The following is a 23,076-nucleotide window of genomic DNA, read 5'->3' on the forward strand; positions in this document are numbered from 1 at the left end:
TTTTTTAACCATAAAAACTTAAATTGACTGCTCCTTTCTCTGGTTTGGGAAGTGGGGAGATCAGAAGGCCCTTCTTAGAATGATTATAGTGCAAGAATTAAAATGAGATTAAGTAAATTTACAGTTGTAGGCTAAATTGCATTAAGGCTCTCTGTACCTCATCAGGTGAGTCATTTAATAGCCTAATGGTTAGAATGGTGAAGTGAGATTAAAATAGGAAATAATCAACTGTATAGCTCCACCCTCAAACTGCTTAGTGTGAGAGCAACATGGATGACTTTATTCCTCCAAATAACTTGCTTTTCCAGAATAACTCTTGGCTCTATTGTAAATTACCAAAACGGTGAACAAAGCTAAAAGACTTTACACCTTTTAAGATCTTTGGCCAAGAGCTAAGTTTGAATTTAATATAGATTGTAGTATTCAGGCTCTTGGGGCACTTAACTGGTTACACTGGGAATCATGAATGTCTTTATGATAATTCAGGGAACTCTAGAGGACTTCAAACTGGACGGTCTATTCATATTCAGAGAAAATCCTATCGAAGTTAATGATTAACCAAGAGGAAGCAACATAACCAAAAGCACAGTGACTATTGTACAAGTCATCTTGTTAGGTCAACATGTTTTTTTATTGCTAGAAAGGTCAGGGGAGGAGGGGGTTTGTTTTAGATTTAACTTTGGCTCACCAACCTTTCTAATACTTCATTTCAGTAATGACTAGAAATAGGTCTGGATGTCTTCCCAGAGTCTGGTATATATGTTCTTTTTTGTCAGGAGAGGAGAGGTCTTCATGAGACTTCACTTAAATTCTGGTTATTAAACTGAGGCTTTAATTGGTGTCAATGCCTTATCTCTAAAATGTAAAACTTAACTAGAATTTGCTTGGGGTAGGGAATGGGGAAGTGGTATTTTTAGGACTAATACATTGAAAACTGATTCAGCCTCTCGTGACTTGAACAGTTTTCAATAGCATGGTTAGTCAAATTCATTATGACTTTTAACTTATAAGAAGCTTTTGGGGGTAGGTTGGAGTATTTATTACATATTTTACTGTTTAATGTCTAACGGCCTTTTAATTTGTAAACATTTATTGAAATGATTGTGGGGCTGTGGAAAACATTTACCTATTTACCTTTGAAGTAAGTTTTAAGACAGTCCACTTTTTAGCATGTGTGTTGTGTCCAGCCTGTGGTTGTCTGAACTAATAAATGTGATTTTTCTCCCCATTCTCGCTTTTATTTATTTGTGTATAGGCCTCTTCCCTGGTGTGTGTTTCCTGATCGGAAAACACGATAATAGAGCCCAGCTTTTAGTAGAATTTAAGTAGATTTTTTTTAAACAAAATTGTTCTACAGCAAAACGATCTTAAAGTTTTTTTTACACAAACTCCTGCACACGTGCTTGTATAGAATGTTTTTGAGCCTGTCCTGGAACATGTTATACATAATGATGAATTAACAGTTAAAATTTAACTGCTAAGCTGTCCCCCTCCTTTCATAAACTGCCCCTTGGTAGTTTAATAAAATCTAGTAGTTCTTTCATCTGCATTAATCTTTAAAGGTTACCCTAACCACTTAAAGGCAAGCTAGAAGTAGGAATCATGGGCTTTGGAAAGCAACCATTTTCCTCTGGGCTGTGCCACTTTCCACTATTTGGGCAGTTTTGAGGGCTGAGTGTGTAAATGAACAATTGTGAGGTCACAAGTGCCTTCTAGGTTAAAACAGGTTATCACATTTTATTGCATGTTTTGATAAGTCTGTAGAAGGGTTCTCTGATGAAGAACTTGCCTTTATATTAGATTATCAGTGTGACTCCACGTTCACCTGGGCGGCTTGTTTAAAAAAGCTGGGCGGCTCTCTTCAAAAATGTTCCCGGGGGCGTGCAAGCACTGCTGGCTGAGAACTCCACCATGTAAAGCTCATCCCGGTTCGCCGTCCCAGCCCCATCCCCACTCCTGTAGGTAGGCAGCATGGCGGCAGCGTTTACAATGAATAACAGCTAAGGCCTGGGTCTCTAAACCACCGTAAAGGGCTAAGATTTTGAAAGTGGGAACTGGTTTATTTTCGCCAACGCTTAAATTTGAAAAGGTGTATTTAAATGGTGATTTGGGGAACGCCTAAGTATTTTGATGGGATTTGCAAAAAATTGAGAAGCAAAGCTGACTCTTAGTACCGCATGATAGTGAAAAAGTAGACGGGAACGACATTTGTGGGTGCTAAAGACCTAACAATTAGGCAGGGCTTAATGGAGGCGAAAAACGGCAGGAGGTCTGCATCGGCCTTAGCAACAGGGCCAGGCCCGCGGCGGCAGCAGCCCGTACACGGTGACGCGCTTCCGTGGGTGTGGCCGGCCGCGCGCCTGATCACTTCCGTTGCGCCTGCGCAGTTGGCTCCCGGGCTCTTGTTTGTGGCGGTTTCCTGGGATCGACCAGTTAATGGGAGACTGGGGTGTTTTAACTGCCGGCGGCGATGCGTTCTGGTGCAGCGGTCAGGGCCTGCCAGAAAGTCTGCAGGTGCCTGTTGTCTGGGTTTGGAGGTCGAGTGGATGGGGGGCAGCCTGAGCCGTTACTGGAAGGGAGTTTTTCCTTCGGAGTGCCCGTGAGGTCGCACGCGGAGCTGCCCCGGGGGAGCGAGCCGACCGAAGCCCCCGAGTCCGGTGAGGGGAGCGAGGAGCTGGTAGAGATCTGTCAGAGAAGGCATTTCTTCAGTGGCAGCAAGCGGCAGCTTAGCCGACATTCTCTTCTGAGCGGGTGCCACCCCGGCCTTGGCCCCTTGGGCATAGAGTTGCGCAAGAACCTGGCAGCAGAATGGTGGTCCTCAGTGGTGGTGTTCAGGGAGCAGGTCTTCCCGGTAGATGCCCTCCATCATAAGTCTGGCCCTACGCTGCCTGGGGACAGTGCCTTCAGGTTAGTTTCCGCAGAAACTCTACGCGAAATCTTGCAAGACAAAGAGCTGAGTAAGGAACAGCTAATAGCATTTCTTGAAAACTTATTAAAAACTTCTGGGAAACTACGGGAGAACCTTCTTCACGGTATGCATCACGATTTCATGCTTCAAAATAGATGGGGTGGAAAGGCAGACTTGCTAGATTTCGCGGATTGCAACTGATCCTTTATTCACGTGGAAAGGAAATTATCTGGTTCTCATCTTTTTGAAGTAATTGGGTATATTGATAATGTTTCTACCAAGGAGAAAACTCGTCTATGGAATAGTTACTGTTCCTTAAAGAATCTAGCCTGAAGGACCAGGTGACGCTCTCAATTTCATGCGGCAACCCTACAGTTCAATTGAGCAGCCCTATAATTAGGAGTAAATTAAATCATATGAATCATTTGTTCGTCGTTACCAAGATGTTGGTAAATATTTCCACAGTTACTCCTTAATTTTACACATAATAGGCTAATCAAGAGCTCGGTCTTCTAGAGCAAAAAGAAAATCCCCCCCTCTCCCAATTTTTCCTACTGAAAACCTATCTACGACTCTGTTGTTTGAAGAGCCCTTTAAGTGATTTTTGAGTTGACTAAAAAATAATAGAACTAATCAAGCTTTGTAACATTCTTGAGTGAATACACAGAACTTTGTGGGGCACCATTTGCCTCTAAAGTTTATTTTTGTAATCTCTGCACTCAAGGTGGGGCTTGAACTCACAACCCTGAGATCAAGAGTCACCTGCTCCTCTGAGCCAGCCAGTTGCCTCCATCATTTGCCTTTAAAGTCAAATAGAACACAGTCGCAGAGATTCTGAAGAAAAAAAAAATTCAAGTTCTTTACAGGACAGACTTGCCACAGCATCTCATCTTTGCAAAATGCTATCCTTACTATTTTAATTAAGTGGCACTACAGAGTAATTTAACCAATGTCCATGGTTCTCTGAAAATTAGTACCCACATTATAGCTTTTAAAAAATTTCCTTAATAATTAAAGCAAACTAAAGCAAACTGGTGAATATTTGTGACAGTTTTGATTTGTACTACTTTAATTATTCCGTGATGTCTTTATTTGGGGCAAGTTAAATCACTACTTATTATCATGTCCAAAACAAATCAATCTTTTCATCCCTATTAGAGAATGAAACTTAAGGGCACCTGGGTGGCTCAGTCAGTTAAGCATCTGCCTTGGGCTCAGGTCATGATCCCAGGGTCCTGGGATGGAGCGCCGTGTTGGGCTCCGTATTCAGTGAAGAGTCTGCTTCTCCTGCCTCTAAACAGCGCCCCCCCCCCCGCCCCCGCCCCGGCTCGTGCACGCTCTCTCTCTCTCTCTCTCTGAAATAAATAAATAAATCTAAAAAAAAAAAAAAAAATGAAACTTAGCTCACTTAGATGTCCATTCATCAAAACCTCCATTGATATACCAGACATTTTCTTTCCTTTATTTGCAGAATCCTTTAGTTGACTAGTATTTTTAGCTTAGAATTACCCAGTTTACCACTTCTTTCTATTCCTAAGGTCCTTGCTCTCTTTATTTCATGTCTGAACTACTTTGGTAGCCTCTACTTATGAATAGTTTTAAAAAATTCTCAGCCATTATATTTCCTGATATTGTTATTGTCCCATTCTCCTCTGTCCTGTGACAAATTACATATGTTAGACCTTACCCCCATCTTGTCATCAACTTTCTTGAACACACATTTTGTAAAGTCCACATCCAGTGACTCAGATATATCTGTTTTTCTCTAGGCCTTTGGTCATTTGGACTTGTCTCCTGATATTCTGTGTAGTTTGTATATAAACTCTAGACATAATTTGAGCTTCTGGGTGGTGTTTTCTTTTCCTGGGAGGATTTACTTTTGCTTTTGGCAGGCAGCTAGAGTGGGAGCATATCTTTTTTTTTTTAAGATTTTATTTATTTGAGAGAGCGAGAGAGCACAAGCAGGGGGGAGGAGCAGAGGGAGAGAGAGAGCAGGGAGCCCATTCAGGGCTTGATCCCAGGACCCAGAGATCATGACCTGAGCCGAAGTCAGACACTGAACTGACCGAGCCGCCCAGGCGCCTCATAGAGTGGGAGCATATCTTCTTAATACAATCTGGGATTAAGTTTATTGGAGGCTGGTCTTCAGGGTTTTCATCTCCACTCCTACAGTGTAGCCCTTTGAGTGTCCCTAGTGAAAGGCTGGGGTGTTTACCAGGGCTCCTCCTCCTTGAGGAGCCAGGAACTACAGTGTTTGTACTCCCCAGTCCCTTAAGATGTTAGGAAGCTTCTCAGCTCTGCTACTTGAGATTTAGAAAAGCAACCCTAAATGTTGGGTTCACCTCTCTGCTCCTCCCTTCTCTCCATATTTTGGACCCTCAAGTCCTTACTGCCTTGATAGCTCAGTCTTTAAGTAGATTTTTTTTTAAGTTTCTTGACCAGCTTTTCTTATCTTGCTGATCTACTATTTATTACCAGAAGTGGAAATCTCAAGTAGCGTAAACACAGTGCTGTCATTTAGTGGGACATAATCTAAGTGCATAAAGAACTACAACGAAATCTTGAGCTTAGATTTATTCCAAATAGAAATGTTGGAATTATAATTCTGAAGCTATTTCGTATATGTTATAAAGCAAATAGATGGATAAATGTTATTAGGAACCAAAATTTTCACTGTGAGAAAAAAGAGATACAAATATAAAAGAACACAAGGATAAACTTTGCAATGTTAAATTTGAATCAGCAATATCAGTATGACCTTATAATTTTAAAAAACATTATTTTTAACTTTCTTCATTGAAAGGGCCTAGAAATAATGACACTCAATAGCAGTGAACACACCTAGTACCCAGATTTTGATTTCTAAAATGAACCAGTGCTTGAAGAAATGGCTTATCCCAGGTCTGGGGCAGGGAAAGTACAAGGTGAGTTTGGGACATTTTATGGTGCTAGGAAACAAAGAATTACTTGAAGACTGGTGAGGTCATGTGAAAAGGACAGATGGTGGCTTGAACTAGACTCCCACTGGCTAAATTTGAGACAAACAGTATTAAGTATTGATGGTAATAGATCATAACACATTAAAATTAAAAATTTATAGTGTTAATCAGAAAAGTAAATAGTTGAGGCTGCTGGTAGGGGAAGGAGGTGGAGAAAGTTTACTTTTTTACAGAAGCTATGTAATAAATGTAGAAGGAAAGAGAAAAATCACCATTTTGTGATTTTTGTAATCCCCATTATAATAATTGATTGAGGCAGGATCATCAATGGATTCTAAAATGTTGGGTGGAAGATTGTTGAGCAGGATATTGTTGGGGAATGGATATTCACTACCTAACCAGGTAATCAAATTTAGTTTCATTAATACGGGATAATTTGATACTATTTTCTTCCTGTTAGAATGCAAGAAGACATATACATCAACTGTGTAGTATTTATTTCTGCTAAAAATGATTTACCCAAGTTGATGAAACAATCAGCCAAATCTCGAGTATGACTGGTCCGGACTCAAACCAAAAGTCAATGTCATTAAAAGTTAGAAAAGGAGGGAGGAATCAGGGGAAATGTTCCAGATTAAAGAGACCTAATCAAAATGCAGAGCAGGAGCCTTAATTAGGGAAAAAGAGAACAACAATAAATGACATTTTGAGTGACAATTGGAGAAAATAGAATATCGACCATATTTTATATAAAATTACGGTATTATGATTAATCTTATGGTATAATAATGGTATAGAGAGTAATTTTAGGAGACACATGCTGAAATGTTTTGGGGTGAACAAGGAGAAAAGGTGGCAGAATGTTGACAATTGGTGAATCTAGCTGAAGAGTGTACAGGTATTTACTGTACTACCAACTTTCTTGTAGATTTGAAAATCAAGTTAAAAAGTTGTGGGGAAACTAAGTAGTAATCAATTAAGATCTGCCTGAATAGTTCCGTGGTACTTGTACTGCTGTGTTAGCATTATTATATTAATTTGTTTATAAATTGACCCTTATGACTTGGGTTTATAGATTTATACAGTGACAGATTTATCTTTTGACAGGTGCTTTGGAGCACTATGTTAATTCCCTGGATCTGGTAAACAAGAGACTACCTTATGGCCTTGCTCAGATTGGAGTGTGTTTTCATCCTGATACTAAGCAGACATCTGATGGTGTTAAAAGGTACCAAAAAATGGCAAATAACTTGGCCTTGTATTTAATCAAGAACCAGTCACTTTCACTTTAGGATAGATTTTATATAATCTTCAAGTAACTATCTGATATTTCTGCTATCCAAAGAATCGGTGAGAAGACTGAGGCTTCACTGGTTTGGTTTACTTCAGCAAGAACTGCAGGCCAGTGGCTTGATTTCTGGTTACGTCATCGACTCCTGTGGTGGAGAAAGGTATACCCTTAATTTACGAATTAATAGGTGAAGTGTCTTAGTGTGTCAGAGATAATACTTCTCTACAATAAATGAAATTTTATTGATATGGGGCTGTTATGTTTGTAAGAGACAGCTCTAATAAATCAGTAAGTACAAATAAAAGCCTCTTTGTAATGATTTTCATTGTTCCATATAAAAAGTTACTTTGTTAAAAAATATCTGTTGATGTCTCTCCTGCTCAGAAGCTTTTGTCCATAAGCCTTTGCATTCGAGGTAGAGTTCAGATGCCTCACCTGGCATTCCTGGCTGGTATAGAGTTTGACCTTTGCACACCCTTAAAGCTTCAACCTTTGCTCACTGCCTCCGTCCATGAACTCTCCATATTTGTCAAGATGGTTCTGTGATTTATCATCAAGTTTTAGTACATGCTGAAGAGGAAAGAGTAGGTATTTGTGGCTCACCATTGTCTTGCTTTTCTCCAATTCTTAAAATCCCCAAACACCCACTCAATTAAGTGGAATAATTACAAATAATCACACTCTTCACAGAGGATAAGAATGGTGAGTATACACTTTCTTCTCTATCCCTCTTAGTTTATGGTCACCTTCCCTTCTTATTAACTGGCCAAAAAAAGCTAGATCACTCCAGCAGTTTTTCTCTGTAGTTCTTTCAGGCTAAAAACAGTATTTTTAGCAATACATTTGCTCATATTTAACTGAACTTCATAGTTTTTATATGGGACCTGACCAGTTTCATTCAGTGGCCACATAAAAGTCTCAGGTAACTTTACGTTTTAACATTTAGTTTCATAAATTAATAAAACAAACTTTCTTGGGGTGCCTGGGTGGCTCAGTCGTTAAGCGTCTGCCTTTGGCTCAGGTCATGGCCCCAAGGTCCTGGGATCGAGCCCTTCATCGGGCTCCCTGCTCAGCAGGAAGCCTGCTTCTCCCTCTCCCACTCCCCCTGCTTGTGTTCCTGCTCTCGCTGTGTCTCTCTCTGTCAAATAAATAAATAAAATCTTTAAAAACAAACAAACAAACTCTCTTTTCCAGTTTGCTGTGAGTCCATCTAACTTCAGCAGCAGTGATTGTCAGGATGAAGAGGGACGAAAAGGAAACCACCTTTATTACAATTTCCCATGGGGAAAGGAGCTAATAGAGACCCTGTGGAATCTAGGAGACCGTGAACTTTTACACATGTGTCCTGGAAATGAGTCTCAATTACACGTATGTTTTACCTTAAGCTCCTATCCATCCTTTACCCATATTCTCTAACTGATCATTTCTGAAACCATTTGAGAACGGGTTGCAGACATGAGGCCCCATGACCTCTTAATACTGCAGTATGTATTTCTGAAGTGCAAGGACAGTCACTCAGGGTGCCCCGTGGGTGCAAAGTTTTAGAAGCCATGTGGATGGATAGAATTGTGGCTGAGCCCTATGCTGACCCATTCTTGAGCGGTTCCAGATTTGAATGTTTAGATTTTCTGACTGGCCACAGCTGGAGTTTTATGTGCTATTTGGTGACTAATACAGTCTTCTCAGTGAAGAAAGGTATTTGGAACTTGAAAATAATTAAAACATAGTAGTTCTCATCTTATTAGAGAAAGTAGATTAATTTTAAATACAAGCAAGATTAATAAAAAATTAAAAAGGTTATTTATGAATATTTTCCATAACCCCAACACCATCACATTTTATTTTGCGATATTCAGCTCTCATGAAACTTAACTTGGTTATCATAGTCATTATAGTTAAATAGTCATTATCATAGTTAAAAACCAATCAATCTTGTGACTAGGAATTTAATTTTCTTTCAAGTTCATTAATTTTTTTAGTAGTCTACACCCAACTCACAACGCCAAGATCAAGAGTCGCATGGTCTTCTGACTGAGCCAACCAGTCACCCCAATCTTATAACTAGGAATTTAAAGACAATCTCTTTGTCATGGCTGTTAGTCTCTTATTTTGTTCATTATTGTGGTAACTTTCACTGTCTCAATGAAAAACTTTATTTTGCAGAGTTTTACTCTCTGTTAAATTGTTGCTCTTCCATTTCCACAGTTCTCAAAATTGTTCATCATTAGTTGACATAATAAAATGTTATAAAATAATAAATAGAATTCCTGCCATTTTTTTTTAAAGGAAGCTTTCATTTTTTTTTTTTTAAAGATTTTATTTATTTATTTGACAGAGACACAGCGAGAGAGGGAACACAAGCAGGGGGAGTAGGAGAGGGAGAAGCAGGCTTCCCGCGGAGCAGGGAGCCGGATGTGAGGCTCGATCCCAGGATCCTGGGATCATGACCTGAGCCGAAGGCAGACACTTAACAACTGAGCCACCCAGGCGCCCCGAATTCCTGCCATTTAATATGCTTTTTTGAAAGGCTTCTTAGGCTATTTTGTATTTGTTTTTAGTAAATTTTACAGTTAACATGTAAATATATTCTTGGAGGGATTTTTAGAGAGTGGTAAAGCAGATCAGTAAAGCCTGAAGAACAGAGTTAGGATAGAAATTCATTCTGGATGGTATGAGAAATCAGATATTTTAGCTAATAAGAGTTGCCATCGGATATCTCTGCATCCTTGGATATGAAATTTTCAAAGAATTAGAAAACAATAGGTGCACCAGGCTGGCTCAGTCTGTAGAGCATGTGTGCGACTCGATTGATCTCTGGGTTGTGAGTTCAAAGCCCCATACTGGGCGCAGAGATTACTTAAAAATAAAATCTTAAAAAAAAAAAAAGAAAGAAAACATTAAAGTCTTCTTAATATTTAAATATGAGTTAGTCTTTTTTATATTCAAATGGCACCACAGTAGCTTGCAGCGCCTCAGAGTTATATTAAGTATCAGTTCTATAAATGTGTAAAAGACCAACTAATAAAGTTAGAATAGAATCCCAGATTTCAGGAAGTGTACTGCCTTTTTTTAAAATTTAAAATCAATTAATTAACATACAGTGTATTATTAGTTTCAAAGGTAGAATTCAGTGATTCATCAGTTGCATATAACACCAGTGCTCATTACATCAAGTGCCCTCCTTAATACCCATCACCCAGTTACCCCATCCCCCCACCCACCTCCCCTCCAGCAACCCTGTTTGTTTCCTAGAGTTAAGAGTTTCTCATGGTTTGTCTCCCTCTCTGATTTCATCTTATTTTAAGAGTATTGCCTTTTGAGGACAAATTTACATTAATCTTTACAGTACCATATGCCATTAAAATGGGTTTAAAATGCCAATACAGGGGTGCCTGGGTGGCTCAGTTGTTCAGCGTCTGCCTTCGGCTCAGGTCATGATCTCAGGGTCCTGGGATCAAGCCCCACGTCAGGCTCTCTGCTCAGTGGGGAGCCTGCTTCTCCCTCACCCTCTGCCCCCCACACATGCTCACATACTTTCTTTCTCTCTGTCTCAAATAAATAAATTTTTTTTTTAAAGGGGCGCCTGCATGGCTCAGTTGTTAAGCATCTGCCTTCGGCTCAGGTTATGAACCCAGGATCCTGGGATCAAGCCCTGCATCGGGCTCCCTGCTCAGCGGGAAGCCTGCTTCTCCCTCTCCCCCTGCTTGTGTTCCCTCTCTTGCTGTCTCTCTCTGTCAAATAAATAAGTAAAATCTTTAATAAAAAAAGCCAATACATATGTGTTAATGAAGACTGTGCTTGATCATGGATAATTAATAGAAGTTGAGGAATGACAAATTGTTTTTTTAAGTATTAGAGAATTACATGAATGTTCAGATGACTGTGATGATAGTAAAAAAAAAAATGAAGGTAGAACTGTTTATATGCAAAACCTTTTAGATTTTTATGATTGACATTGAAAAAAATTTGAGGTGATTATCAGTTTAAAAGAAAGGCAACAATAAGTCTGTTTATCCATCCCTGATTTATATCATGCATTATAGTATATTTTATATTCTTAATTATAAAGTAAAGTAAATACCCTTAAAGTAAATACCCCAAACCGGGTTTTTAAAAGAGGTTTGCTTATTATAAAAACTTTACATTTCCAGAGATTATACTCCAAACCCCTATCCCTAACCATACCAGTTTTTTTCTCTAAGGGCCCTGCTGAACTTTTATTATAATATTATCCTCTTCATTATAATGCTCACCTAGGGACCATTGGAAAAATAGTGATGCTGAGGTCCCACTCCCATCCAGGTAGTTAAGAATCTCTGGGAGTGGGGCCCAAGCATAAAACCTTTACGTTTTAAAATTCAAGGCAGTTCTAATACGTAGCCAGTTGAGACTCACTGATCTAAAACCCTGATCTCCCTGAGAGCAGGGAATAGGTCATAACCATTTTTGTGGGCCCAGTGCCTAGCACAGGGTTTGCCCGGAGTGGATGCTTTGTAGAATGAATTTGTAAGTTTGTGTTCTGATTCTATAAGTCTATAGTTTTAAGAGAGAGCTCTGCTAACAGATTCTGTATTTTTGTTCTACTTTCCTGTGAAGGGCCGAGATGGACGAAAAAATGTGGTTCCATATGTTTTATCTGTTAATGGAAATCTGGACCGAGGTGTGCTGGCTTACCTCTATGATTCTTTCCAGCTCACAGAGAACTCCTTTACAAGGAAGAAGAATCTTCATAGAAAGGTGCTTTTGATATTTCAGAGATAAACTTGGGAAACTAAAAATACATGTTTTTCCATCATATGTTAGTGGGCTTGGATTTTTAACACAAACTGTGAATAGTAAATTTCTTTCCATGCAGGTTATTTTACATTTTTCATTTTTTAGAATCTGGCCACAGGAGTAATAAGCAGGTTCTCACAGAATAGAACAAGGCATTCCTATTGGGTAATCTCAGAGGCATTTCTCTTTGATCCTGGCAGACAGGTAGAGAGCAATCTCTGATACTTAGCCCCTGAGCCTTTCCCTCAGTGGCTTCCATTTATTTGTATCAGAGTGTTAAGCAGGACTATGTCAGACTAGCAAGACTTGTGAGATTGACCTCTCTGCTTCTAGTCTGACCGCAAGTGGCTATTCACTAGATCACAGGAGCTATCTTTGGGCCTGGGTCAAGGACATGTTTATGGGCCCACAATCAAGAGAGAAGAGGGACTGAAGCTATAGGAAAGAAAATAAATGCCTAAAGAAGCGAGATTTTGGAAGAAACATGAAGGGTCAAAACAATCAAGAACACCAGTGGAGGGATTGGTCTTGAAAAGGAGTTATTTGAAAAAGCACAGAGGAGAGAAATGATGGTATAGATATAAATAGGCTACCAGGGCTGTTTAGCCTTTGAAGGAAGTTTTCCTCATATCCTCTATTTTCTTAGGGAATTAGAAAGCAGGATTATTAGCTTAAAATGTGGAGGAGTAGAGGTTTAAGTGGCAAGAATTTAGAGTATTCATATTCCCCTTGAATGTGAAAGGGAGCTGCCCCAAATCAAAAGTTGCAACATGTTGAGTCCTCAACTGGGTTTGGAAACCATGAATTTGTAGTACCACTTTGCATAGCTGAGTGATTTATTATGCAGTGTTCATTTAGCCTGATATGCCCATAAAGAAAGTCGCATTATAGAATTGTTCTAGGGCTTGGAATTTATAGGATATATAGCAAACGAGGGATCCTTTCTTTCTCTCATAGCCCACATCCAAATCATCAGCAAAAACCACTTGACTCTGTCTTCAAAATATATCCTGAATCTGACCATTTCTTACCACTTGCCCTCCTTCCACTCTGATCTAAGCCACCACCATCTCCTCCCACTAGCACTGAGTGGCCCTTTTAAAAGGTACATGTTACTTGGCCCCGCTGCTCAGAACACTCCACTAAGCTCCTTGTTTCCTTCAGAGGAAAAGGCAAAGCCCCTGAAGTGTTTTACAAAACGCTTCCCTTTTGACCTCCTCCTCCACCCCCCACCTTACTCACTCTGTTCCAATAGCACAGACCCCTTTGCTGTTTCTAGAAAATGTCAGTCATGCTTCCAGCTCAGAACTTTGTCATTTGTTCTCCCCTTTGCCTGAAATGCTTTCCCTCCAGGATCCAGAACCACCTTTTAAGTCTTCGGTCAAATGTCACCTCAGAGAGACCTCTTACCACCTTATTTAAAATTGCAAACAGTCCTCTCCAACCCACCCCTCTCCAGCACTTCCTATCTCCTCCCCCGCTTTTTTAAAGCACTTAACCACCTTCAAATATATTATTTACTTGTTTATTATCTCTGTCCCCACCATGAGGGGCAAGGAGTTTTGTCCCTAGTATCTGGAGCTGTTCCTGGCACCAAGGAGCCATTCAGATGTTGGTTGAGTGGATGGATGAATAAGAAGAGTGGTAGGTTTTGGCAAGAGAAAGTTCAATTGATGAGTCCCATGGCTGGGGCTGGGTAGGGAGGGCAGTGATACCCGGAAGGAGCATCTGGATTGAGGGAAAATGGAGTTGTCAGAAAACGGGAGAGTATCAAGTGAACTTACTTCTGCAGAACATCTAGTGGAGAAATCAATGAGCAGCTAGATGATAGCCAGCTGAGTACATCATTACATGATTGATGACCTCAGCTAGCTTCCATTTTCACACAAAATTTTTATGGTTTAAGAAGTTCCATGTTTGATAGTGCTTGTGTTATATTTAAACAAGATGTGCTATCCTTTCCACCCCCCCCCTCTTTAAATTGCTTTAGGTACTTAAACTTCACCCTTGTTTAGCCCCTGTTAAGGTTGCTTTGGATGTGGGAAGAGGCCCAACGGTGGAATTAAGACAGGTGGGTTAAATGAGTTTTAGTATCATGATTTTAATTATAACCATTACTTCAAATAAATGAGTAACTACCGTTTAAAATTTTTATTCATTTGCTTTTTTAAAAATTTAATTAAATAGCTGTGGATAAATACTATGGTTTATTATAGATAATTTGAAGCATAGTATATAAAAGAAGCTGCATACAGCTCAGTGATTTTGCTGTTAAAGTCATGCTTACTCATAGTTGCCTTTTTCAAATGAGTATGCATAGTTTTGGTAATCAAATATTCGTACAGATGTCTAGTGAATTATTTCTTGCCCACTTACATTTTTAACCTAACACTTTTGATACTTATTGGCATAAGCACAGGTTCTAGATCTATACCTTATTTTGGTTCTTCTAATCTATCTGGTCTAATTAAACACTCTTGAGAAGCCAGGAGGGTGGTTTTAGTTTCTTTCCAGACACCCGTTCAGCAGTCATGCTGGGTCCTGGGTGACTCAGACCCACCCAGCACCTGAGTGAGGACACTAGCAAGATTCACCCAGCTTTCTAAGGCTCCTGTGGAGAGGTCTGGGAAGGTGGGGATAGTGCACTCAGGGGAAGGGAAGGTAGTGGTCTAATTTCCATTTTTCCCCCTGGGGTTGTGGCAGCCTCCCCAAGACCCTTGTAGTAGAAGGTCCTTGGGTTTTTGTTTTGTTTTGTTTTGCTTGAAGGACAAAAAAGAACTCTGCTCCCTAAATTTTTGCCATTGCAATTGCAGGTCTTGTTTTGTTTTGGTTTTGTTTACGTATAAGAACATAGTAGTATTTTGTCCCTTGGGTGTTTTTAATTTACTGAAAGAGAGTATGTTGTAAATCTCATTCTGTTTTTAACTTTTTTTTCCCTCAGTGGTAGCATAGAACATTCTGGGTTATGCAAGGGGTTTTGCTGGTTATATACATGGAGATGGAATTTCTGGATAAAATGGACACATATCCTTAATTTCACTATTGTCAGTGAGATTGTCTCCAGATTGTCTGCACCTGTTTGTATTCTCATGGTGTGGGGGTTCTCATTTCCTTACTCAGGCCAGAGCTACTTCTCTTCTACCTCCCAATAGGAAGAGCAGATGTTTTTGTTGTCAACCACTAACTTTTTAAAATAAAATCCACAATGATGTTTATTTTTCTCTGTTAACTTCTTAGACTTATTAATATTTATATTCTCACCTATCCCCAGAATATCAAGTACCTTCACACTCATTGGTCTTTCCCTGGGAACTTGTTAGAAATGCACATTGTTGGTCCTCACCCCAGAGCTGCTGAATCAGAGACTCTGGTAATGAGGCAGAGCAACCTGTGTTTGACAAGCCCTCCAGGGGATTCCAATGTCCGCTGAAGTTTGAGAAACAGTGCTGTAGCTCAAGCATGCCCTGCCCCACCCACCACGGCCACCCTCCCCTGCTGGGCCATTTGGTGTTGTCTGGCGACATTTTTGGTTGTCACAAGTGGGAACGGGAGTGCTATAGGCATCTCAGGGAGGCCACAGATGCTGCTAAATATCCTAACGTCAGCAGTGTGGAAGGGGAGAAATCCTGCTCTAGATAGAGTTTTAGCTCTGATTTGTTAGGGGTATTTAAAATTTTTCCTTTGGGAGCGCCTGTGTGGCTCAGTCCTTAAGCGTCTGCCTTCGGCTCAGGTCATGGTCCCAGGGTCCTGGGATCGAGCCCCACATCGGGCTCCCTGCTCCTCGGGAAGCCTGCTTCTCCCTCTCCCACTCAGCCCTGCTTGTGTTCCCTCTCTCTCTGTGTCTCTGTCAAATAAATAAAATCTTAAAAAAAATAAAAATAAAATTTTTGCTTTGTTTTGCCTCACCATTGCTTGTGAAGAAAACAGTAAAGTTTATTATGTATTATTGTAAAATATGTATATGTATTATGTAAAATATTATGTAATATTACTCATTATTCTGTATTTCCAGTCAGGCTTTGTGTCCAGCATTCCCACTAAAACCAGTCATTCTCTTCTTGAAACGTTTTCTTTAGTTGGCTTCAGAACACCACTCTCCTCGTTTTCCTCATACTTGTCTGGCTACTCCTCCTTTGTTTCCTTTACTGGCTCTTTCTTCTCTTTCTGACGTGGTGGTGTAACCCTGGGGCTCAGTTGCCAGCTCTCAGATGAGCTCACAGTTAGCACGGCCCTTTGCACTTACTGCTTTTCTCTGACAGAATCTGTTTTGGTTTTGTTCCTGTTTTGAAGGATAATGATGATGATAAAAATGCTTATATCTGTTATAAAATTTTCTCTTAGGGAAGATTTGCATTTCGTATTTAGCTTTGCAGTGCTTAATTTCTTCATTTTCAGAGGAACTATGCAATTTATAAGTATACAGTTATGAATTGTAAACAATATGATCACATAACTATAAGAATTTATGCCTCATGTTAAGAACTGAAAAAAGTGATTTGTGGTTTCACAAAAACAGGGTAGTCATTCTAGCTACTTTTACTTCGTTCATATTTGAACTGTTTGTATTTTTTTCCTCAGGTCTGTCAAGGGTTATTTAATGAATTACTAGAAAATGGAATTTCTGTGTGGCCTGGTTATATGGAAACTGTGCAGTCCTCATTTGAACAACTTTATTCAAAGTAAGATTGTCTTGTCACTAAAATATGTATGTTCAGAGTTTTTGATCATATGTTTCTTTACGAGTAATAGAAATCTCTTCTAAATATCCTTCTAAATAAATGTAAATATATATATATAAAATACAATTTAAAATTATTCCTAACTTTCCCATTTATACCCCATACCCCTAGTTAATTGCTACAGCAGGGAACAATATTCATTGGTATATTTGAGCACATATTATGTGCAAGTTCAAGACTTAATGTCATGTAGTATGTGCACCTGAGTTTATCATTTTATCAGGGATGCAATTATGTATATATGCATTTATTGAATCAGGATTGAGGGAACACGAATGGAGTGCCTTTTCCTTGTTGGTGCTGTGGTTCATTCTGAGGCTGAGTGGAAGATAATTCCATCCCAGACAAGGGACAGAGAACTAGTTTCAGTGATCACCTCTATTCACCCAGTTGCTCCAGACTGATACCTGGATTTATTGTCCTTAACTCCTTCCTCTTCCTTTCTCTCCATCCCAGTTCATCACTAAATGTTGTCAGCCTGCCTCCTAAATAGTATCAGATCCATCTCTTTCCATCCTCACTGCACTACCCACATTAAAGTCACCAGTGTCTTTTGGCTGGATTCTTTTTTTTTTTTTAAGATTATTTATTGATTTATTTGAGAGATAGAGCATGAGTGGGGGGAGGAGGGCAGAGGGAGAGAGAGAAGCAGGCTTCCCGCTGAGCAGGGAGCCTGATGTGGGGCTCGATCCCAGGACCCCGAGATCATGACCTGAGCCGAATGCAGAGACGCTTAACCGACTGAGCCACCCAGGTAGGTGCTCCTTCTGGCTGGATTCTTGTAGTAATCTCCTGATTGATCTTCTGTCTCCAGTCTTAGCCCCTGCTATTTCATTAACTTCCATTTTTGAAGTAATCCATTCTTCCCTCCTTTGCGTTTATTTTGTTACCTTCGTAGCTTTTTGTGTTGAATATCTATCTTTTGGGTGAAAAGTTGGGAAACTTTATGTATTTCTCTTCAGTTCTCTAGTAACTTGTTAAAATCACCTTTCAGATGATGTCAGAGGAAAAATAAGTTTCTATAGATAAAGCAATTAATGGTTTCATTATATATAAAACAAAGTGGTGGTGCTTGAACTCTCCAGTCCCTGAGTTCTAAAATCTTATCCTTTGAGTCATTTAAGGATAATTGAGTGAACATTATCAAGTTAGAGTTGTCTTTTGAATGGTAAAGGCTTTATTATCCCAGAATATTTTTAATGAAATATTTATTAAGCGTACCTACTATGGTTTTTTTAAAAGGATTTTTAAAAAAGATTTTATTTATTTATTTGGGGAGGGGGTTGCATGCGCGTGCACACGCAAATAGGGGAAGGGAGAGGGAGACAATCTCAAGCAGACTTCACACTGAGTGCGGAGTCCACTGCAGGTTCGATCACACGATCCTGAGATCATGACCCAAGCCAAAACCAAGAGTCTGTTGCTCAACTGACTGAGCCACCTAGGTGCCCCCACACTTAACTGTGTTTTATGCACTTTGATAACCCAGTAAACAAGACAGAAAAATTTCCTGTTCTTACGAAGCTTATATTCTAGTAGGACAAAGTAGACAGTAAACAAGTAAACAGATAAATAATTTCTGACGGAGTCCTACAAAGAAAACAGACAATGAGATCATGTATCTTGGGTAAACAGAAAGAAGGCCAGTGTGGATATATTCAGTTATTGCTGAACTAGAAATGATAAGTTAGCATTCTAAGTTATATATTAAGTAAGCATGATTTTGGTATAATTTGTTGTATACAAGATCTTTATCAGAGTAGTATTGTAAGAGACTTTAGTCTAAAGTAATGTTTCTTGGATTATATACAAGTACCAAAAGTCTGAGATTATTCTGAGGTTCATCTATAATTTCACTCCAAATGATGTGTTGAGGTACCAGTGTTTATTTCTTAGATTTTATTTTCTTTTATGATTTTTCATCTATTACAATAAGTCAGAGAAACTTTCTGAGAAATTTACTTTGAATATGGTTCAGAAACTTTAAAAAAAGTGTTTTTTGGTCCAACTCTCAAGCCCTGCTTTTGAGTTTTATGACTCTGGAAAGTGGCCGGATTCTAAAGTAATTAAACCTGGTAACATGGTGAATTTACAATTTATATTTGTGCTCATGTATTTTGTTTAACTACTTTTTTCCTTAGATATGATGAAATGAGTATCCTGTTCACAGTTTTGGTTACTGAAGCTACTTTGGAGAATGGGTTAATACATCTGAGAAGTAGAGACACCACAATGAAGGAAATGATGCATATATCCAAAGTAAAAGACTTTTTAATCAAGTATATATCATCAGCTAAGAATGTATAGATTTTAATATTTGTGTAATAAATATTCTCCTTTCCTAATTTGATTGTCTTATATTAACTTAGATTTGTTTTTAGCCCCTTTACTCTTATGAAGTGGACATTTTTGGTACTTTTTTAATTCAGTTTTTATTACTTATATTTCTTAATGGATTACATTCTATCAGAAATATGTTCAGCTACAAGAAACAAAAATCCCTCTATATTGGATTAAGCAAATTGTAGTTTGTTTTTCATAACAAGAAGTCTAGGAGGGTAGACTGTCCAGAGCTAGTATAATTGTTTCCTCCATAGTTAGTGACCCAGGCTCTTGATACCTTTCTGTTCTACCATCTTGGGTATGTTGGCTTTTATTTTTATACTTGCTGCTTTGTGGTCACAGGGTGGCTGCTGTTTGTCTAGCCTTCTTGTCCACATTCTAGTTAGGAGGAAAGTCAAAGAGACAAGAGCTAACCGGCCAAAACTCTTCCCTTTTTAACTGGGAAAGTAAAAACTTTCCCAGACATCCCAATCAGAAGACTTGTTTACATTTCATTGGTCAGAGCTGGGTCACCTGGTCATCCCTAGGCCAGTCACTGCCCAAGGGAATGAGAATATCATGATTTATTTGGATCAAACACAACTTCTGCCTTAGGGCTTTGGTGGTGTCTTACCCCTTTGAAATGGGTTTTATTATCAGGGAAGAAGGAGTCTTTACAGAATCTGCCACATGTGTACTGTCAGATATTGAAGATTAACCTAAAACTAAACTTTAAAAAATTAGAACATTTATTGATTTTTGAAAAGCAAGATAAAATAAATGTTAGGTGGCATAATCTAATATTACAGTGTATTTTGTGTCTGGTTCTAATAGGTACATTTAAAAGAAATCTTTGAACTTTCATGTGCTGCTTCTGTTTGTGTTAATTATACTATCATTACTCACCTGACAAAAATTCCAAACAGAAAAAGAATAGTATAAGTAACCCCAAGTGCTATCACCCCGCCCAGTAACCATCAACCTGTGAACATCTTGCCTCATCCACCCAACAACCATCCTTCCATATCAGTTTGAAGCAGATTGCAGCTCTCACTTCATTTGTAAGTATTTTAGTTAAGTGTTTTTTGTTAACCATTATCACACCTAAAAAAATGAACACTAGATGGTATTAAGGAATTATTGACAATTTTCTTGGATGTGTGATAATGGTATTATGACTTTTTAAAAAATGTCCTTATCTGAAAGAGACACATACTTAAATATTTTTGAGTGAAGTTACATGATATTTGAGACTTGCCTTAAGATTCTCCAGTTTAAAAAAGGTGGTGGAATATAGATAAAAAATAATAGTATCTCTCAGTTGTTGAAGCTGGGTGATGAGAACATGAGGGTTCATTGTATTACCTTTTTATTTTTGTGCATGTTTGAGAATTTTCATACAAAGTTTTTAAAAACCATTTCTTTAATATCAGATATCTACTCAGTTTTCAGTTGTCTCATAATTTCATAAAATTGAAGTTGATTGTTAGGTCTTTTAGTCTCTGTTTTTTTAAGAAATTGGGCTGCTTATTATGGGGTTTGTTACTCTTTGGATTTTGCTTATTGCATCCCCATGATGGTTTAATCTGTTCCTGTCTATATATAATTTCCTGAGGATTTGGAAGTTGAATCCAAAGGCTTAATCAGTTTCAAGTTTAATTTTGGGGGACAAGATTTTTCCTAGGTTGTTGTGTTCTATCAGGAGGCAGTACTGTCTGGTAGCTTCTCTTTTTGGGGATGCTAGCAATCATTGATCAAAACAGTGATATCCTAATTCTCTTTCTTCCTCATTCATTAGCTAGAATACTTCTGTAAAGAAAAACATCTCATCTATTACTTGCTTAGAGGTGTGAGTGAGGTAGGATAAATGCAGATTTGTTTCCTTTAAAGTTGTTCTCTTTGATGTTCAAATTGTCCTATCTTTGGCCAGTGGGAGTCTCTTCAAGTTGGCCTGGAGTCCTTTTGACACAACTTCAGTAGTCTTTAATAGCTTGTATATTTCAGAGTTTCTGTAAGAAGTCCTGGTTCCTTTTAATGGAAAATGGTATTTGGAGGCTGTATCTGAGTACTGGGGATGCTCATTGTTAGAAGGTGGTCTTTGTTTCTAGGCCTTTTCAGATGTGTAAGTGTGTGTGTGTGTGTATTTCCCCCTGAATTAAAAAAGTCATGAATTCACACCAGTACTTTATATTCAAATTCAGCACTGCAGTGTGTGTGTTTGGGGGTGGGGGGTTGTTAATCAGCTTTGTTGGGATAAAATTTATATTCAATAAACTTACTTATTTTAAATGTACAAATTATGAGTTTTGACAAATGTGTAACCACCACCACAATGACAATATAGAACATTTCCATCACCCCAAAAATGTCCCCTCATGCCTTTAGGACTGCAGGGCTTTTACTTAATCTCTTTTATCATACATCTGTATCTCTTCCATTCCAAAATCCCAGTTCTCAAGAATACTGAGGGGGCTGGGGCGCCTGCGTGGCTCAATCCATTAAGCTTCTGCCTTCGGCTCAGGTCATGATCTCAGGGTCCGGGGACCGAGTCTTGCATCAGGCTCCCTGCTCAGTGGGGAGCCTGCATCTTCCTCTCCCCGTCCCCTGCTCATGCTCTCTCTCGCTATCTCTCTCTAGTAAATAAAATCTTAAAAAAAAAAAAAAAATACTGAGGGTGATAATATAATTAGAAAGCCATGGCCTACAACTGGTCATTTGCTTGATTTCACCTTAATTGTGGCAATCTCAGAATTACCATACCAATATGACCACCATATGTCAACTTAAAAGTTTAAATTTCAGGGGCGCCTGGGTGGCTCAGTCAGTTAAGCAGCCCACTCTTGATTTCAGCTCAGGTCATGATCTCAGGGTCATGAGATTTATGTATTTATAAATATATAAAATCTTTTCTAAAAAAAGTTTAAATTTCATTTTTATAATTTAATGATAAGAGTGTTCTTTTTTAAAAAAAAAATTTATTTTATATTAGAGAGAGAAAGAGCACAAGTGGCAGAGGGAGAAAGAATCCCAAGCAGACTCCGCACTGAGCACAGAGCCTACTGCTGGGCTCGATCTCACAACCCTGAGATCATGACCTGAGCTGAAGCCAAGAGTCACAGGCTTAACAGACTGAGTGATCCAGGCACCCTGCTGTAAGAGTGTTCTTGAAGGCATTTGTTTGCTATGTTACACCACGTCTTCCTGTAAGGAAGCATGGGAGAAATTTCTCTCAGACAGTTGTGCTTCTCCTGGCCTGTTATTATATGTGTTATATGTTTGTTCATTTTGTTCATTCAAAGAAGGCTTTTTTGAGCACCTAAGTCCCAGGGACTGTAGGTACTGGGGATATAGTGGTGAACAAGATAGACCTTTCTAGGGGTAGACAGGTGGGAACAGACACTAAGCAGGTATGCTCATGGACAATTTCAGGTAATTTCAGATAGTGATAATGTTGTAGGTAATAGAACAGGATGATGTGCTAGATCATTGCTGTAGTCGTGTGCTTTGCCTAGGTGGTCAGGGAAGCTCGGAGGATGTGACCTTCAAACTGAGGCTGAATGATACAAAGGAGCCAGGTATGTGAGGATCTGGGGCAGAGCATCCTGGACAGAGGGACTAGGAAGTGCCAAGGCCCTTAGGAGAGAGAAGGTGTGGAGTGACCAAGGAGCAGAAAGCAGGCCAGGGGGGCTGGAGTAGGTGAGCAGAGGGGAGATGAGTAGAAGATGAGGTCGGACAGGTGGTCAGGACCCACATCACTTAGAGCCATGGTGGCCACAGCAAGTCTTCTGGAAGCCACTGGGGCAGGAGGGGATGGTTTAAGTAGACAAGGGACATACTGTTATTTTGAAAAGATTACTGTGGGAATGGGATGCAGAGGAGTAGGAGGGAAGCAGGGAGACTTGTTAAGGAGCTCTGACAGGTGATGGCGGCCAGGACAAGACAGGGAGCAGTACCCTTCTTAGACCTGGCAAGAGGAGCCCCTGCGCTGGGCCCTTTTTCGAGCATCCTGCTCTGGCCCTTCTCCGTCTGCCTCCTTCCCCACAGGATGTTTGAGGGGCCAAGAAGGCATGCTTGGAGATCATTATAGTCCTTAGGTGTCTA

General features: G+C 39.4%; 3 protein-coding genes across 6 annotated transcripts in view; 1 reads left to right on the top strand and 2 right to left on the bottom strand.

Annotated features, from left to right (window-relative positions):
• MILR1 (mast cell immunoglobulin like receptor 1) overlaps window positions 1-23,076 on the bottom strand; it is a 124,858-nt gene that overhangs the window by 78,811 nt on the left and 22,971 nt on the right. The gene's annotated exons all lie outside the window — the stretch shown is intronic.
• LOC102738999 (testis-expressed protein 2) overlaps window positions 1-23,076 on the bottom strand; it is a 254,143-nt gene that overhangs the window by 48,128 nt on the left and 182,939 nt on the right. The window lies entirely within an intron of this gene.
• POLG2 (DNA polymerase gamma 2, accessory subunit) lies at window positions 2,277-21,846 on the top strand. 4 transcript variants are annotated; one of them, XM_081804699.1, is made up of 9 exons: window positions 2,283-3,032; window positions 6,955-7,075; window positions 7,193-7,298; window positions 8,333-8,506; window positions 11,735-11,875; window positions 13,905-13,985; window positions 16,493-16,593; window positions 18,795-18,912; window positions 19,810-21,842. In XM_081804699.1, exons 1-9 carry the CDS (start codon window positions 2,471-2,473, stop codon window positions 19,915-19,917), a joined length of 1,512 nt encoding a protein of 503 aa, XP_081660825.1. In that variant the 5' UTR covers window positions 2,283-2,470; the 3' UTR covers window positions 19,918-21,842. The 4 variants fall into 4 exon arrangements, with proteins under 4 accessions (XP_081660827.1, XP_081660825.1, XP_081660828.1 ...); XM_081804702.1 differs by having other exon boundaries at window positions 2,286-3,032; window positions 19,947-21,840; XM_081804701.1 differs by lacking the exon at window positions 13,905-13,985 and having other exon boundaries at window positions 2,277-3,032; window positions 19,810-21,846.

Source organism: Leptonychotes weddellii, chromosome 15, assembly GCF_054177405.1.
Source record: "Leptonychotes weddellii isolate Sample4059 chromosome 15, ASM5417740v2, whole genome shotgun sequence".
Taxonomy (NCBI): Eukaryota; Metazoa; Chordata; class Mammalia; order Carnivora; family Phocidae; genus Leptonychotes; species Leptonychotes weddellii.

Coding starts and splice junctions, on each gene's coding strand:
- POLG2 (XM_081804699.1), top strand. CDS start 2,471: ATGCGTTCTGGTGCAGCGGTCAGGGCCTGCCAGAAAGTCTGCAGGTGC. Junction 3,033..6,954: donor ACGGGAGAACCTTCTTCACG/GTATGCATCACG, acceptor ATCTTTTGACAG/GTGCTTTGGAGCACTATGTT. Junction 13,986..16,492: donor CAACGGTGGAATTAAGACAG/GTGGGTTAAATG, acceptor TTTTTTCCTCAG/GTCTGTCAAGGGTTATTTAA.